Genomic DNA, 20,233 nt, shown 5'->3' with positions numbered 1-20,233 from the left:
TCGACGGTGAACCCACCACTAATTGCGCGTGGCCACAGAGCTCTATTTCCAAGTCTTCTGACCACAGCAGCACCTGGAGTTTGCGAAGAAGCCACTGTGACATTACAGACCAATCAGAATCTAATCTCTTGGCATTTCCTACCCCTTCATTATCTCAGCCAATCATGGCTAGCCAGGTGGAAGAAGGGCACAGCGAGCAGGGATCTGCAGGGATCTGGGAAGTCTGTGGAGGAATCCATCTAAGACAGGGGCACGCTAGCTACCAGCTTCCACCACACCCAAAACATTCAATAAATCACAGCACTATTTTCACACACACACACACACACACACACACACACACACACACACACACACACACACACACACACACACAGATAAGCATCACTCCATCTCCAATCTTTAAAAGGTAGTATCTGATCTCTCCTCTCAGTGAGTCAGGTATGACGCGTGACATTATGCAACCCCAAGAGTTCTGGAATCTCTCTCCTGTTTCTACACCATCTCTGACGTCACTCTGCCTTTTGACAACAACTAATGGAGTTCAGGGCTGAATTCATATCGCACGGAGGAGCGTAAGAATGAGTGCAGGGAACGGTTGGAGAGAAGAAGAAAAACTGCTATTGAGCGACGGTTCTCTCTGTATTGAATTATGGGAGCTCTGCCAATGAAAACAACTCCATTATTGAAGGAAAGTCTCCATGAAAGAATAATTTGTTTCCGATATGGAGAGTGGACTACAGCAATGATATCAGACACTCTGTAGGGCAGGGCGTTGGTACACAACAGACATCCCATCTAGCAGTCGCTTTTCACTATCACCTTATATTGACTGGAGGGGATGGTGGAGAGTGGACTTAGTGGAGATCAATGTTATATTTAGGAGAGTGGACTTAGTGGAGATCAATGTTATATTTAGGAGAGTGGACTTAGTGGAGATCAATGTTATATTTAGGAGAGTGGACTTAGTGGAGATCAATGTTATATTTAGTAGAATGGACTTAGTGGAGATCAATGTTATATTTAGTGGAGATCAATGTTATATTTAGTAGAATGGACTTAGTGGAGATCAATGTTATATTTAGGAGAGTGGACTTAGTGGAGATCAATGTTATATTTAGGAGAGTGGACTTAGTGGAGATCAATGTTATATTTAGTAGAATGGACTTAGTGGAGATCAATGTTATATTTAGTGGAGATCAATGTTATATTTAGTAGAATGGACTTAGTGGAGATCAATGTTATATTTAGGAGAGTGGACTTAGTGGAGATCAATGTTATATTTAGTAGAATGGACTTAGTGGAGATCAATGTTATATTTAGGAGAGTGGACTTAGTGGAGATCAATGTTATATTTAGTAGAATGGACTTAGTGGAGATCAATGCTATATTTAGGAGAGTGGACTTAGTGGAGATCAATGTTATATTTAGTAGAATGGACTTAGTGGAGATCAATGTTATATTTAGTGGAGATCAATGTTATATTTAGTAGAATGGACTTAGTGGAGATCAATGTTATATTTAGGAGAGTGGACTTAGTGGAGATCAATGTTATATTTAGGAGAGTGGACTTAGTGGAGATCAATGTTATATTTAGTAGAATGGACTTAGTGGAGATCAATGTTATATTTAGGAGAGTGGACTTAGTGGAGATCAATGTTATATTTAGTAGAATGGACTTAGTGGAGATCAATGTTATATTTAGTGGAGATCAATGTTATATTTAGTAGAATGGACTTAGTGGAGATCAATGTTATATTTAGGAGAGTGGACTTAGTGGAGATCAATGTTATATTTAGGAGAGTGGACTTAGTGGAGATCAATGTTATATTTAGTAGAATGGACTTAGTGGAGATCAATGTTATATTTAGTGGAGATCAATGTTATATTTAGTAGAATGTACTTAGTGGAGATCAATGTTATATTTAGGAGAGTGGACTTAGTGGAGATCAATGTTATATTTAGGAGAGTTGACTTAGTGGAGATCAATGTTATATTTAGTAGAATGGACTTAGTGGAGATCAATGTTATATTTAGGAGAGTTGACTTAGTGGAGATCAATGTTATATTTAGTACAGGTCCTAGATCAGATTGTATGGACAGGTCCTAGATCAGATTGTATGGAAAGGTCCTAGATTGTATGGACAGGTCCTAGATATAGGGGACACTATAGAACAGAGGGGTCTGAATATAGGACACACTATAGAACAGAGGGGTCTGAATATAGGACACACTATAGAACAGAGGGGTCTGAATATAGGACACACTATAGAACAGAGGGGTCTGAATATAGGACACACTATAGAACAGAGGGGTCTGAATATAGGACACACTATAGAACAGAGGGGTCTGAATATAGGACACACTATAGAACAGAGGGGTCTGAATATAGGACACACTATAGAACAGAGGGGTCTGAATATAGGACACACTATAGAACAGAGGGGTCTGAATATAGGGCACACTATAGAACAGAGGGGTGTGAATATAGGACACGCTATAGAACAGAGGGGTCTGAATATAGGACACGCTATAGAACAGAGGGGTGTGAATATAGGACACACTATAGAACAGAGGGGTCTGAATATAGGACACACTATAGAACAGAGGGGTCTGAATATAGGACACACTATAGAACAGAGGGGTCTGAATATAGGACACACTATAGAACAGAGGGGTCTGAATATAGGACACACTATAGAACAGAGGGGTCTGAATATAGGACACACTATAGAACAGAGGGGTGTGAATATAGGACACACTATAGAACAGAGGGGTCTGAATATAGGACACACTATAGAACAGAGCGGTCTGAATATAGGACACACTATAGAACAGAGGGGTCTGAATATAGGACACACTATAGAACAGAGGGGTCTGAATATAGGGGACACTATAGAACAGAGGGGTCTGAATATAGGGGACACTATAGAACAGAGGGTCTGAATATAGGACACACTATAGAAAAGAGGGGTCTGAATATAGGGGACACTATAGAACAGAGGGGTCTGAATATAGGACACACTATAGAACAGAGGGGTCTGAATATAGGGGACACTATAGAACAGAGGGGTCTGAATATAGGACACACTATAGAACAGAGGGGTCTGAATATAGGACACACTATAGAACAGAGGGGTCTGAATATAGGGACACTATAGAACAGAGGGGTCTGAATATAGGACACACTATAGAACAGAGGGGTCTGAATATAGGACACACTATAGAACAGAGGGGTCTGAATATAGGACACACTATAGAACAGAGGGGTCTGAATATAGGGGACACTATAGAACAGAGGGGTCTGACTATAGGACACACTATAGAACAGAGGTAGTGTGTGTGTGTGTGTGTGTGTTTCCTCACCACATCCTTCCTGTAGAGGACCTCTAGTATGTTACTCAGCAGCTGACAGCAGTATCTGTGTGTGTGTGTGTGTGTGTGTGTGTGTGTGTGTGTGTGTGTGTGTGTGTGTGTGTGTGTGTGTGTGTGTGTGTGTGTTCCTCACCACATCCTTCCTGTAGAGGACCTCTCGTATGTTACTCAGCAGCTGGCAGTAGTAGCTGTGTGTGTGTGTGTGTGTGTGTTCCTCACCACATCCTTCCTGTAGAGGACCTCTAGTATGTTACTCAGCAGCTGACAGTAGTAGCTGTGTGTGTGTGTGTGTGTGTGTGTGTGTGTGTGTGTGTGTGGTGTTCCTCACCACATCCTTCCTGTAGAGGACCTCTAGTATGTTACTCAGCAGCTGACAGTAGTAGCTGTGTGTGTGTGTGTGTGTGTGTGTGTGTGTGTTCCTCACCACATCCTTCCTGTAGAGGACCTCTAGTATGTTACTCAGCAGCTGACAGCAGGCCTCCAGTTCCTCCTGGTTCTCTAGATGAAACTTCAGCTGTTCTGTCATCAGAGGAAGCAGGATCTCCCGGCAGTCTGCAGGAAACATACAATACCAATCAATCTACCCATCCAACTACCCAACCAACCAACCATCCATCTACCCATCCAACTACCCAACCAACCAACCATCCATCTACCCATCCAACTACCCATCCATCCATCCATCTACCCATCCAACTACCCATCCACCAACCAACCATCCATCTACCCATCCAACTACCCAACCAACCATCCATCTACCCATCCACCTACCCAACCAACCAACCATCCATCTACCCATCCACTACCCAACCAACCAACCATCCATCTACCCATCCACCTACCCAACCAACCAACCAACCATCCATCTACCCATCCACCTACCCAACCAACCATCCATCTACCCATCCACCCAACCAACCAACCAACCAACCATCCATCTACCCATCCATCTACCCATCCAACCAACCATCCATCTACCATCCAACCAACCAACCATCTACCCATCCACCTACCCATCCACCTACCCAACCAACCAACCATCCATCTACCCATCCACCTACCCAACCAACCATCTACCATCCATCCACCCCATCCAACTACCCAACCAACCAACCATCCATCTACCCATCCACCTACCCAACCAACCATCCATCTACCCATCCAACTACCCAACCAACCAATCCATCTACCATCCATCTACCCCATCCATCCAACTACCCAACCATCCATCCATCTACCCATCCAACTACCCAACCAACCAACCATCCATCTACCCATCCAACTACCCATACCAACCATCCATCCATCTACCCATCCACCTACCCAACCATCCATCCATCTCCCCATCCAACTACCCAACCAACCAACCATCCATCTACCCATCCAACTACCCATCCATCCATCTACCAACCAACCATACCATCCATCTACCCATCCATCCATCTACCCATCCATCCATCCATCTACCATCCATCTACCCATCTACCCATCCAACTACCCATCCATCCAACTACCCATCTACCTACCCATCCATCCATCCATCCATCCATCCATCCATCCACTACCCAATCCAACCTACCCATCTACCTACCCATCCATCCATCCATCCATCTCCATCCATCTACCCATCCAACCCATCCACCCCATCCATCCATCTACCCATCCATCCATACCTACCCATCCATCCATCCATCTACCCATCCATACCATCCACTACCCATCCACCAACCATCCATCTACCATCCACACCCATCCAACCATACCCCATCCATCCATCCATCCATCTACCCATCCACCACCATCATCCAACCCATCCACCAACTACCCACCAACCAACCATCCATCTACCCATCCAACTACCCTAACCAACCAACCCATCCATCCCATCCATCCAAATACCCAACCAACCATCCATCCCCATCTACCCATCCAACTACCCAACCAACCAACCAACCATCCACCTACCCATCCATCCAACTACAGATCCATCCATCCATCCATCCATCTACCCATCCATCCATCCATCTACCCATCCAACTACAACCAACCATCCATCCAACTACCCATCCAACTACCCAACCCATCCATCCATACCATCCAACCATCCATCCATCTACCCATCCAACTACCCTACCATCATCCACCATCCACCCATCCATCCAACTACCCAACCAACCAACCATCCACCTACCCATCCAACTACCCAACCAACCATCCATCCATCTACCCATCCAACTACCCAACCAACCAACCAACCATCCACCTACCCATCCATCCAACTACAGAACCTACCTACCCATCCATCCATCTACCCATCCATCCATCCAACTACAGATCCATCCATCCAACTACAGATCTACCTACCCATCCATCCAACTACCCTACCATCCATCCATCTACCCATCCATCCACCTACCCATCCATCCATCCATACCCATCCAACTACCCTACCATCATCCACCTACCCATCCATCCAACTACCCATCCAACCCCAACCATCCATCCACCTACCCATCCAACTACCCAACCAACCATCCATCCATCTACCCATCCAACTACCCAACCAACCAACCATCCATACCCATCCAACTACCCAACCAACCATCCACCTACCCATCCAACCCATCCACCTACCCATCCATCCAACTACCCAGATCTACCTACCCATCCATCCATCCACCTACCCATCCATCCAACTACATCCATCTACTACCCAGGCATCCATCTACCCAACCATCCATCCATCTACCCATCCATCCATCTACCCATCCATACCCATCCATCCATCCATCCATCTACCCATCCATCTACCCATCCATCCATCCATCCATCTACCCATCCATCCATCTACCCATCCATCCATCTACCCATCCATCCATCTACCCATCCATCCATCCATCCATCTACCCATCCATCCATCCACCCATCCATCCACCCATCCACCTACCCATCCATCCATCCATCCATCCATCTACCCATCCATCCATCCATCCACCCATCCATCTACCCATCCCCCATCCATCTACCCATCCATCTACCCATCCATCTCCACCCATCCATCCCCATCCATCCATCCATCCCATCCATCTACCCACCCATCCATCCTACCCATCCATCCATCCATCCATCCATCCATCCATCCATCCATCCATCCATCTACCCATCCATACATCTACCCATCCACCTACCCATCCATCCATCCATCTACCCATCCACCTACCCATCCATCCATCCATCTACCCATCCATCCATCCATCTACCCATCCATCCATCTACCCACCCATCCATCCACCCATTTATCCATAAAGTACTAAAGTGACCTGGCCTAAACCCCTTAGATTAAAATAATAAATAATAAGTCTTTATTCTTTTGGAACTTTTTGTAATATTTACTGTACATTTTTTATTGATTATTTCACTTTTGTTTATTATCTACTTCACTTGCTTTGGCAACGTAAACACGTTTCCCATGCCAAGAAAGCCATTAAATTGAAAGAGAAATACAGAGAGCGGGAGAGAGCAAGAGAGAGAGAGAGGGAGTGAGAGGGAGAGAGGGAGGAGCGAGACAGAGAGCGAGAGGGAGAGAGAGAGGAGCGAGAGGAGCGAGAGAGAGAGAGAGAGAGAGAGAGGAGAATCCAGGGAGAAGAGAGAGAGAGAGAGAGAGAGAGAGAGAGGGAGAGAGAGAGAAGGAGAAAGAGCGAGAGAGAGAGAGAGAGAGAGAGTTACCTGAAGCGTTCAATGATAAATTAACATATGTTATTAAACCCAGAAATTCCAATCTAGAGGTAGTGCCGTGTGGATAAAATGAAAGCTAGGGGCCTGAGGGACCAACAGTGAGAAGGATAGAGAACAGCCCTTCCTGGGGATCAAATATAGAGAGAGAGGATGGAGGAATAGAGGGACATGGGTCAGGGAGAAGAGGAGGATGGAGGGACATGGGTCAGGGAGAAGAGGAGGATGGAGGGACATGGGTCAGGGAGAAGAGGAGGATGGAGGGACATGGGTCTGGGAGAAGAGGAGGATGGAGGGACATGGGTCTGGGAGAAGAGGAGGATGGAGGGACATGGGTCTGGGAGAAGAGGAGGATGGAGGGACATGGGTCAGGGAGAAGAGGAGGATGGAGGGACATGGGTCAGGAAGAAGAGGAGGATAGAGAGGGACATGGGTCAGGGAGAAGAGGAGGATAGAGGGACATGGGTCAGGTAGAAGAGGAGGATAGAGGGACATGGGTCAGGGAGAAGAGGAGGATAGAGGGACATGGGTCAGGGAGAAGAGGAGGATAGAGGGACATGGGTCAGGTAGAAGAGGAGGATGGAGGGACATGGGTCAGGTAGAAGAGGAGGATAGAGGGACATGGGTCAGGGAGAAGAGGAGGATAGAGGGACATGGGTCAGGTAGAAGAGGAGGATAGAGGGACATGGGTCAGGTAGAAGAGGAGGATGGAGGGACATGGGTCAGGTAGAAGAGGAGGATGGAGGGACATGGGTCAGGTAGAAGAGGAGGATAGAGGGACATGGGTCAGGTGAGGGATGGAGGGACATGGGTCAGGGAGAAGAGGAGGATGGAGGGACATGGGTAAGGGAGAAGAGGAGGATAGAGGGACAAGGGTCAGGGAGAAGAGGAGGATAGAGGGACATGGGTCAGGTAGAAGAGGAGGATGATGGGACATGGGTCAGGAAGAAGAGGAGGATAGAGGGACATGGGTCAGGGAGAAGAGGAGGATGGAGGGACATGGGTCAGGAAGAAGAGGAGGATGGAGGGACATGGGTCAGGGAGAAGAGGAGGATGATGGGACATGGGTCAGGAAGAAGAGGTGGATAGAGGGACATGGGTCAGGGAGAAGAGGAGGATGGAGGGACATGGGTCAGGAAGAAGAGGAGGATGGAGGGACATGGGTCAGGGAGAAGAGGAGGATGGAGGGACATGGGTCAGGGAGAAGAGGAGGATAGAGGGACATGGGTCAGGGAGAAGAGGAGGATGGAGGGACATGGGTCTGGGAGAAGAGGAGGATAGAGGGACATGGGTCAGGGAGAAGGAGGATAGAGGGACATGGGTCAGGTAGAAGAGGAGGATGATGGGACATGGGTCAGGAAGAAGAGGAGGATAGAGGGACATGGGTCAGGGAGAAGAGGAGGATGGAGGGACATGGGTCAGGAAGAAGAGGAGGATGGAGGGACATGGGTCAGGTAGAAGAGGAGGAGGATAGAGGGACATGGGTCAGGAAGAAGAGGAGGATAGAGGGACATGGGTCAGGGAGAAGGAGGATAGAGGGACATGGGTCAGGTAGAAGAGGAGGATGATGGGACATGGGTCAGGTAGAAGAGGAGGAGGATAGAGGGAAATGGGTCAGGTAGAAGAGGAGGATAGAGGGACATGGGTCTGGGAGAAGAGGAGGATAGAGGGACATGGGTCTGGGAGAAGAGGAGGATAGAGGGAAATGGGTCTGGGAGAAGAGAAGGATAGAGGGACATGGGTCAGGGAGAAGAGGAGGATAGAGGGACATGGGTCAGGGAGAAGAGGAGGATAGAGGGACATGGGTCAGGGAGAAGAGGAGGATAGAGGGACATGGGTCTGGGAGAAGAGGAGGATAGAGGGACATGGGTCAGGGAGAAGAGGAGGATAGAGCGACATGGGTCAGGGAGAAGAGGAGGATAGAGGGACATGGGTCAGGGAGAAGAGGAGGATAGAGGGACATGGGTCAGGGAGAAGAGGAGGATAGAGGGACATGGGTCAGGGAGAAGAGGAGGATAGAGGGACATGGGTCAGGGAGAAGAGGAGGATAGAGGGACATGGGTCAGGGAGAAGAGGAGGATAGAGGGACATGGGTCAGGGAGAAGAGGAGGATAGAGGGACATGGGTCAGGGAGAAGAGGAGGATAGAGGGACATGGGTCAGGGAGAAGAGGAGGATAGAGGGACATGGGTCAGGGAGAAGAGGAGGATAGAGGGACATGGGTCAGGGAGAAGAGGAGGATAGAGGGACATGGGTCTGGGAGAAGAGGAGGATAGAGGGACATGGGTCAGGGAGAAGAGGAGGATAGAGGGACATGGGTCAGGGAGAAGAGGAGGATGGAGGGACATGGGTCTGGGAGAAGAGGAGGATAGAGGGACATGGGTCAGGTAGAAGAGGAGGATGGAGGGACATGGGTCTGGGAGAAGAGGAGGATGGAGGGACATGGGTCAGGGAGAAGAGGAGGATAGAGGGACATGGGTCAGGGAGAAGAGGAGGATAGAGGGACATGGGTCAGGAAGAAGAGGAGGATAGAGGGACATGGGTCTGGGAGAAGAGGAGGATGGAGGGACATGGGTCTGGGAGAAGAGGAGGATAGAGGGACATGGGTCTGGGAGAAGAGGAGGATGGAGGGACATGGGTCAGGTAGAAGAGGAGGATAGAGGGACATGGGTCAGGGAGAAGAGGAGGATAGAGGGACATGGGTCAGGGAGAAGAGGAGGATAGAGGGACATGGGTCAGGGAGAAGAGGAGGATGGAGGGACATGGGTCAGGGAGAAGAGGAGGATGGAGGGACATGGGTCAGGGAGAAGAGGAGGATAGAGGGACATGGGTCAGGTAGAAGAGGAGGATGGAGGGACATGGGTCTGGGAGAAGAGGAGGATAGAGGGACATGGGTCAGGGAGAAGAGGAGGATAGAGGGACATGGGTCAGGGAGAAGAGGAGGATAGAGGGACATGGGTCAGGGAGAAGAGGAGGATAGAGGGACATGGGTCTGGGAGAAGAGGAGGATAGAGGGACATGGGTCAGGGAGAAGAGGAGGATAGAGGGACATGGGTCAGGGAGAAGAGGAGGATAGAGGGACATGGGTCAGGGAGAAGAGGAGGATAGAGGGACATGGGTCAGGGAGAAGAGGAGGATAGAGGGACATGGGTCAGGGAGAAGAGGAGGATAGAGGGACATGGGTCAGGGAGAAGAGGAGGATAGAGGGACATGGGTCAGGTAGAAGAGGAGGATGGAGGGACATGGGTCAGGGAGAAGAGGAGGATAGAGGGACATGGGTCAGGGAAAGAGGAGGATAGAGGGACATGGGTCTGGGAGAAGAGGAGGATGGAGGGACATGGGTCAGGGAGAAGAGGAGGATAGAGGGACATGGGTCTGGGAGAAGAGGAGGATAGAGGGACATGGGTCAGGGAGAAGAGGAGGATGGAGGGACATGGGTCAGGGAGAAGAGGAGGATAGAGGGACATGGGTCAGGGAGAAGAGGAGGATAGAGGGACATGGGTCAGGGAGAAGAGGAGGATAGAGGGACATGGGTCAGGGAGAAGAGGAGGATAGAGGGACATGGGTCAGGTAGAAGAGGAGGATAGAGGGACATGGGTCAGGGAGAAGAGGAGGATAGAGGGACATGGGTCAGGGAGAAGGGAGGATAGAGGGACATGGGTCAGGGAGAAGAGGAGGATAGAGGGACATGGGTCAGGGAGAAGAGGAGGATAGAGGGACATGGGTCTGGGAGAAGAGGAGGATGGAGGGACATGGGTCAGGGAGAAGAGGAGGATAGAGGGACATGGGTCAGGGAAAAGAGGAGGATGGAGGGACATGGGTCTGGGAGAAGAGGAGGATGGAGGGACATGGGTCAGGGAGAAGAGGAGGATAGAGGGACATGGGTCTGGGAGAAGAGGAGGATAGAGGGACATGGGTCAGGGAGAAGAGGAGGATGGAGGGACATGGGTCAGGGAGAAGAGGAGGATGGAGGGACATGGGTCAGGGAGAAGAGGAGGATAGAGGGACATGGGTCAGGTAGAAGAGGAGGATAGAGGGACATGGGTCAGGGAGAAGAGGAGGATAGAGGGACATGGGTCAGGGAGAAGAGGAGGATAGAGGGACATGGGTCAGGTAGAAGAGGAGGATAGAGGGACATGGGTCAGGTAGAAGAGGAGGATAGAGGGACATGGGTCAGGGAGAAGAGGAGGATAGAGGGACATGGGTCAGGGAGAAGAGGAGGATAGAGGGACATGGGTCAGGGAGAAGAGGAGGATAGAGGGACATGGGTCAGGGAGAAGAGGAGGATAGAGGGACATGGGTCAGGGAGAAGAGGAGGATAGAGGGAAGAATGTCTCGACGTAAGTTCACCTGTCTAACCCAGTGGTCACCAACTTTATCTGATCACAGTCAGAAATGAAGCCGAGGTATATCCAGCATTATCCTAATGAAACCATTTGTGTAGGAATGAGGTAACTACAGTAGGTCTAATACATTATCACAGCTTATTGACTATAGGTCTGGTCTAATACATTATCACAGCATATTGACTATAGGTCTGGTCGAATACATTATCACAGTATATTGACTATATGTCTGGTCTAATACATTATCACAGCATATTGACTATAGGTCTGGTCTAATACATTATCACAGCATATTGACTATAGGTCTGGTCTAATACATTATCACAGCATATTGACTATATGTCTGGTCTAATACATTATCACAGCATATTGACTATAGGTCTGGTCTAATACATTATCACAGCATATTGACTATAGGTCTGGTCTAATACATTATCACAGCATATTGACTATATGTCTGATCTAATACATTATCACAGCATATTGACTATAGGTCTGGTCTAATACATTATCACAGCATATTGACTATATGTCTGGTCTAATACATTATCACAGCATATTGACTATAGGTCTGGTCTAATACATTATCACAGCATATTGACTATAGGTCTGATCTAATACATTACCACAGCATATTGACTATATGTCTGGTCTAATACATTATCACAGCATATTGACTATATGTCTGATCTAATACATTATCACAGCATATTGACTATATGTCTGGTCTAATACATTATCACAGCATATTGACTACATGTCTGGTCTAATACATTATCACAACATATTGACTATAGGTCTGGTCTAATACATTATCACAACATATTGACTATAGGTCTGGTCTAATACATTATCACAGCATATTGACTATAGGTCTAATACATTATCACAGCATATTGACTATATGTCTGGTCTAATACATTATCACAACATATTGACTATAGGTCTGGTCTAATACATTATCACAGCATATTGACTATAGGTCTGGTCGAATACATTATCACAGTATATTGACTACATGTCTGGTCTAATACATTATCACAGCATATTGACTATATGTCTGGTCTAATACATTATCACAGCATATTGACTATAGGTCTGGTCGAATACATTATCACAGTATATTGACTACATGTCTGGTCTAATACATTATCACAGGATATTGACTACATGTCTGGTCGAATACATTATCACAGCATATTGACTATGTCTTGTCTAATACATTATCACAGCATATTGACTATAGGTCTGGTCTAATACATTATCACAGCCTATTGACTACATGTCTGGTCTAATACATTATCACAGCATATTGACTATATGTCTGGACTAATACATTATCACAGCATATTGACTATAGGTCTGGTCTAATACATTATCACAGCATATTGACTATATGTCTGGTCTAATACATTATCACAGCATATTGACTATATGTCTGGTCTAATACATTATCACAGCATATTGACTATATGTCTGGTCTAATACATTATCACAGCATATTGACTATAGGTCTGGTCTAATACATTATCACAGCATATTGACTATAGGTCTGGTCTAATACATTATCACAGCATATTGACTATAGGTCTGATCTAATACATTATCACAGCATATTGACTATAGGTCTGGTCTAATACATTATCACAGCATATTGACTATATGTCTGGTCTAATACATTATCACAGCATATTGACTATATGTCTGGTCTAATACATTATCACAGCATATTGACTATAGGTCTGGTCTAATACATTATCACAGCATATTGACTATAGGTCTGATCTAATACATTATCACAGATTATATAGACTATAGGTCTGGTCTAATACATTATCACAGCATATTGACTATAGGTCTAATACATTATCAGTTATTGCATCACTTGCAGAGTGAAATATTCCTCGATATAAAAACAATAACAAAACCGCTTATAGTTATTTGATGCACTTGGCACCTCATTTCACTGCAACAACGCGACAGGAAGTAGGGAGAAGTGTGTTTTATGTTTGTAAAAGTGTTGAATAAAATATATTATATATATATTATAAAATATAGTGTTAACAGCACCGCATATAAACTCACTCATACGTTTTGGTGCACAGGGCTTCTGAATCAAGTGCACCCACCACCAACAGGGCTTCTGAATCAAGTGCACCCACCACCAACAGGGCTTCTGAATCAAGTGCACCCACCACCAACAGGGCTTCTGAATCAAGTGCACCCACCACCAACAGGGCTTCTGAATCAAGTGCACCCACCACCAACAGGGCTTCTGAATCAAGTGCACCCACCACCAACAGGGCTTCTGAATCAAGTGCACCCACCACCAACAGGGCCTCTGAATCAAGTGCACCCACCACCAACAGGGCCTCTGAATCAAGTGCACCCACCACCAACAGGGCCTCTGAATCAAGTGCACCCACCACCAACAGGGCCTCTGAATGAATTAAATATGAGGATCACAAGTCTTTGTGTCTTTCCTCCAGAAATGTTTGGTGATCCACCAGGAACACCTTGAAGATCAACCGCTTGTTTCACTCATTTGTTTCTAAACAATATAGTGGTAAACAAACACTGTACAGCCTCAGAACATGGTTAAACTATAATATTGATATCATGGACAACACGAAACGCTGGTGGGGTGACACTTTGTAAATAGTTTGAAATTAATGCTTCTACTTCTCCATCGGTTGTCTGTTAGTTGCCTGGTTCCTCTCTAGGTTTCTTCCTAGAGTTCTGGCCTTTCTAGGGAGTTTTTCCTAGCCTGGTTCCTCTCTAGGTTTCTTCTTCCTTTCTAGGTTTTTCCTGGCCTTTCTCTCTGAATTTCTTCTTCCTAGGTTCTGGCCTTTCTAGGGAGTTTTTCTAGCCTGGTTCCTCTCTAGGTTTCTTCCTAGGATCTGGCCTTTCTAGGGAGTTTTTCCTAGCCTGGTTCCTCTCTAGGTTTCTTCTTCCTAGATTCTGGCCTTTCTAGGGAGTTTTTCCTAGCCTGGTTCCTCTCTAGGTTTCTTCCTAGGTTCTGACCTTTCTAGGGAGCTTTTCCTAGCCTGGTTCCTCTCTAGGTTTCTTCCTAGGTTCTGACCTTTCTAGGGAGTTTTTTCCTAGCCTGGTTCCTCTCTAGGTTTCTTCTTCCTAGAGTTCTGGCCTTTCTAGGGAGTTTTCCTAGCCTGGTTCCTCTCTAGGTTTCTTCTTCCTAGGTTTTGGCCTTTCTAGGGAGCTTTTCCTAGCCTGGTTCCTCTCTAGGTTTCTTCCTAGGTTTGACCTTTCTAGGGAGTTTTTCCTAGCCTGGTTCCTCTCTGGTTTCTTCTTCCTAGAGTTCTGGCCTTTCTAGGGAGTTTTTCCTAGCCACCGTGCTTCTACACCTAATATAATAATAATATATGCCATTTAGCAGACGCTTTTATCCAAAGCGACTTACAGTCATGTGTGCATACATTCTACGTATGGGTGGTCCCGGGAATCGAACCCACTACCCTGGCATTACAAGCGCCATGCTCTACCAACTGTGCTACAGAAGGACCACCTGCATTGCTTGCTGTTTGGGGTTTTAGGCTGGGTTTCTGTACAGCACTTTGAGATATCAGCTGATGTAAGAAGAGCTTTATAAATACATTTGATTGATTGACATTGTGGTGCGATCTGTGGTGTACGGGACAGAACGCTAAGCTGTGTGCTGTTAGGGGACACCCGTTGAGTAATCATCCTGATGCTGAAACACCAAAACAAATCTCCCATCTGAGGGACTCTGGCTCATTGTCTACAGTGTTTAATACCTCGTCTTTCCAGTGCTGAAATTCCCTCCACTCCCCCTCTCCATGGGAAACACACACACACACACACACACACACTCTCTCACACACACACACACACTCCCCCTCTCCATGGGAAACACACACACTCACCCTCTCTCACACACACACACTCATCCTCTCTCACACACACACACTCATCCTCTCTCTCACACACACACACGTCCTCTCACACACACACACACACTCACCCTCTCCATGAGAAACACACACACACACCCTCTCTCACACACACACACACTCACCCTCTCCATGGGAAACACACACACACACACACACACACACACACACACACACACACACACACACACACACACACACACACACACACACACACACACACTCACTTACCCTCTCTCTTTCACACACTCACTTACCCTCTCTCTTTCACACACTCACTTACCCTCTCTCTTTCACACACTCACTTACCCTCTCTCTTTCACACACACACACACACACACACACACACACACACACACACACACACACACACACACACACACACACACACACACACACACACACACACACACACACACTCTCTCTCTCTCACACACTCACTTACCCTCTCTCTTTCACACACTCACTTACCCTCTCTCTTTCACACACACACACACACACACACACACACACACACACATCCTCTCTCTCCCACACACACACACACACACACATCCTCTCTCTCACACACACACACACACACACACACACACACACACACACACACACACACACACACACACACACACACACACACACACACACACACACACACACACGCCCTCTCACACACACACACACACACACACAAACGCCCTCTCACACACACATACAAGAGACAAGCTTTCTTGTCCTCCCACACAGCTAGATGAACAGCACTAAGTAATCTGTTTGCGTGGGATACAAACACAGAAGCACTTCAGAAATGACAGGCCATCCACATTGTTGGAGTGGCTGGCTAAGGTTCAATACACTAGAGGGTTGGTCCACATTGTTGGAGTGGCTGGCTAAGGTTCAATACACTAGAGGGTTGGTCCACATTGTTGCAGTGGCTGGCTAAGGTTCAATACACTAGAGGGTTGGTCCACATTGTTGCAGTGGCTGGCTAAGGTTCACTAGACTAGAGGGTTGGTCCACATTGTTGGAGTGGCTGGCTAAGGTTCAATACACTAGAGGGTTGGTCCACATTGTTGGAGTGGCTGGCTAAGGTTCAATAGACGAGACCAGAGGGTTGGTCCATATTCACGAGGGTTTGATATATTAGACTAGAGGGTTGGTCCATATTAGACCAGAGGGTTGGTCCACATTAGACCAGAGGGTTGGTCCACATTGTTGGACTGGCTGGCTAAGGTTCAATAGACTAGAGGGTTGGTCCACATTGTTGGAGTGGCTGGCTAAGGTTCAATAGACTAGACCAGAGGGTTGGTCCATATTAGACCAGAGGGTTGGTCCACATTAGACCAGAGGGTTGGTCCACATTGTTGGAGTGGCTGGCTAAGGTTCACTAGACTAGACCAAAGGGTTGGTCCACATTGTTGGAGTGGCTGGCTAAGGTTCAATAGACGAGACAAGAGGGTTGGTCCATATTCACTAGGGTTTGAGATACTAGACTAGAAGGTTGGCCCATATTAGACCAGAGGGTTGGTCCATATTCACTAGGGTTTAATATATTAGACTAGAAGGTTGGCCCATATTAGACTAGAGGGTTGGCCCATATTAGACCAGAGGGTTGGTCCATATTCACTAGGGTTTAATATATTAGACTAGAAGGTTGGCCCATACTAGACTAGAAGGTTGGTCCATATTAGACCAGAGGGTTGGTCCATATTCACTAGGGTTTAATATATTAGACTAGAAGGTTGGCCCATATTAGACTAGAGGGTTGGCCCATATTAGACCAGAGGGTTGGCCCATATTAGACCAGAGGGTTGGTCCATATTAGACCAGAGGGTTGGTCCATATTCACTAGGGTTTAATATATTAGACTAGAGGGTTGGCCCATATTAGACTAGAGGGTTGGCCCATATTAGACTAGAGGGTTGGCCCATATTAGACCAGAGGGTTGGCCCATATTAGACCAGAGGGTTGGTCCATATTAGACTAGAGGGTTGGTCCATATTAGACTAGAGGGTTGGTCCATATTAGACTAGAGGGTTGGCCCATATTAGACCAGAGGGTTGGTCCATATTAGACTAGAGGGATGGCCATATTAGACTAGAGGGTTGGCCCATATTAGACTAGAGGGTTGTCCCATATTAGACTAGAGGGTTGTCCCATATAAGACTAGAGGGTTGGTCCATATTAGACTAGAGGGTTGGTCCATATTAGACTAGAGGGTTGGTCCATATTAGACCAGAGGGTTGGTCCATATTCACTAGGGTTTAATATATTAGACTAGAGGGTTGGCCCATATTAGACTAGAGGGTTGGCCCATATTAGACTAGAGGGTTGGCCCATATTAGACCAGAGGGTTGGCCCATATTAGACCAGAGGGTTGGTCCATATTAGACTAGAGGGTTGGTCCATATTAGACTAGAGGGTTGGTCCATATTAGACTAGAGGGTTGGCCCATATTAGACCAGAGGGTTGGTCCATATTAGACTAGAGGGATGGCCGATATTAGACTAGAGGGTTGGCCCATATTAGACTAGAGGGTTGTCCCATATTAGACTAGAGGGTTGTCCCATATAAGACTAGAGGGTTGGTCCATATTAGACTAGAGGGTTGGTCCATATTAGACTAGAGGGTTGGTCCATATTAGACTAGAGGGATGGTCCATATTAGACTAGAGGGTTGGTCCATATTAGACTAGAGGGGGAATATTGTTCGAACGGGTTTATAATAGGGACATGGGTTTATAATGGGTTTATAATAGGGACATGGGTTTATAATGGGTTTATAATAGGGACGTGGGTTTATAATAGGGACGTGGGTTTATAATAGGGACGTGGGTTTATAATAGGGACATGGGTTTATAATAGGGACATGGGTTTATAATAGGGACATGGGGTTATAATAGGGACATGGGCTTATAATGGGGACATGGGCTTATAATGGGGACATGGGGTTATAATAGGGACATGGGGTTATAATAGGGACATGGGCTTGCTTATAATGGGGACATGGGGTTATAATGGGGACATGGGGTTATAATGGGGACATGGGGTTATAATGGGGACATGGGGTTATAATAGGGACGTGGGTTTATAATGGGTTTATAATAGGGACATGGGGTTAGAATAGGGACATGGGGTTAGAATAGGGACATGGGGTTAGAATAGGGACATGGGTTTAGAATAGGGACGTGGGTTTAGAATAGGGACGTGGGTTTATAATAGGGACATGGGTTTATAATAGGGACATGGGTTTATAATAGGGACATGGGTTTATAATACTCCTAGATGGATAATGGGGAATAAACCTGATACTCCTAGGGTTTATAATAGGGACAGATGGGTTTATAATGGGGACATGGATGTAGGGTTATAATAGGGAATGGATGTAGGGTTATAATGGGGGAATAAACCTGAGATACTCCTAGATGTAGGGTTATAATAAACCTGGGGGGTTAATAAACCTGATACTCCTAGATGTAGGGTTATAATGGGGGAATAAACCTGATACTCCTAGATGTAGGGTTATAATGGGGGAATAAACCTGATACTCCTAGATGTAGGGTTATAATGGGGAATAAACCTGATACTCCCTAGATGTAGGGTTATAATGGGGGAATAAACCCTGATACTCCTAGATGTAGGGTTATAATGGGGAATAAACCTGATACTCCTGTAGGGTTATAATGGGGGAATAAACCTGATACTCCTAGATGTAGGGTTATAATGGGGAATAAACCTTATAATGGGGAATAAACCTGATACTAGATAATGTAAACCTGGATGTTATAATGGGGGTTATAATGGAATAAACCTGATACCTAGATACTCCTAGATGTAGGGTTATAATGGGGGAATAAACCTGATACTCCTAGATGTAGGGTTATAATGGGGGAATAAACCTGATACTCCTAGATGTAGGGTTATAATGGGGAATAAACCTGATACTCCTAGATGTAGGGTTATAATGGGGGAATAAACCTGATACTCCTAGATGTAGGGTTATAATGAATAAACCTGATACTCCTAGATGTAGGGTTATAATGGGGGAATAAACCTGATACTCCTAGATGTAGGGTTATAATGGGGGAATAAACCTGATACTCCTAGATGTAGGGTTATAATGGGGGAATAAACCTGATACTCCTAGATGTAGGGTTATAATGGGGGAATAAACCTGATACTCCTAGATGTAGGGTTATAATGGGGAATAAACCTGATACTCCTAGATGTAGGGTTATAATGGGGGAATAAACCTGATACTCCTAGATGTAGGGTTATAATGGGGAATAAACCTGATACTCCTAGATGTAGGGTTATAATGGGGAATAAACCTGATACTCTAGATGTAGGGTTATAATGGGGAATAAACCTGATACTCCTAGATGGGGGAATAAACCTGATACTCTGATACTCCTAGATGTAGGGTTATAATGGGGAATAAACCTGATACCTAGATGTAGGGTTATAATGGGGAATAAACCTGATACTCCTAGATGTAGGGTTATAATGGGGAATAAACCTGATACTCCTAGATGTAGGGTTATAATGGGGGAATATACTCCTAGATGTAGGGTTATAATGGGGGAATAAACCTGATACTCCTAGATGTTATAATGGGTTATAATGGGGTTATAATGAATAAACCTGATACTCCTAGATGTAGGGTTATAATGGGGGAATAAAACCCTGATATAATGGGGGAATAAACCTCCTGAGATGTTATAATGGGGAATAAACCTGATAATGATGGGGTTATAATAAATAAACCTGATACTCCTAGATGTAGGGTTATAATGGGGGAATAAAACCTGATACTCCTAGATGTAGGGTTATAATGGGGAATAAACCTGATACTC

The 20,233-nt window shown here is 46.1% G+C and overlaps 1 protein-coding gene across 1 annotated transcript in view; it reads right to left on the bottom strand.

Annotated features, from left to right (window-relative positions):
* The window catches only part of LOC127918178 (dedicator of cytokinesis protein 1-like), a 66,083-nt gene that overhangs the window by 25,517 nt on the left and 20,333 nt on the right, over window positions 1–20,233 (bottom strand). Inside the window, exon 3 of the mRNA XM_052501450.1 lies at window positions 3,800–3,927. Coding sequence (XP_052357410.1) covers window positions 3,800–3,901 — 102 coding nt within the window. The 5' untranslated portion in view covers window positions 3,902–3,927. The remainder of the gene's footprint in view (window positions 1–3,799; window positions 3,928–20,233) is intronic.

Source organism: Oncorhynchus keta, unplaced genomic scaffold (assembly GCF_023373465.1).
Source record: "Oncorhynchus keta strain PuntledgeMale-10-30-2019 unplaced genomic scaffold, Oket_V2 Un_contig_13591_pilon_pilon, whole genome shotgun sequence".
Taxonomy (NCBI): domain Eukaryota; kingdom Metazoa; phylum Chordata; class Actinopteri; order Salmoniformes; family Salmonidae; genus Oncorhynchus; species Oncorhynchus keta.
This window is presented reverse-complemented; position numbering and strand designations above follow the sequence as displayed.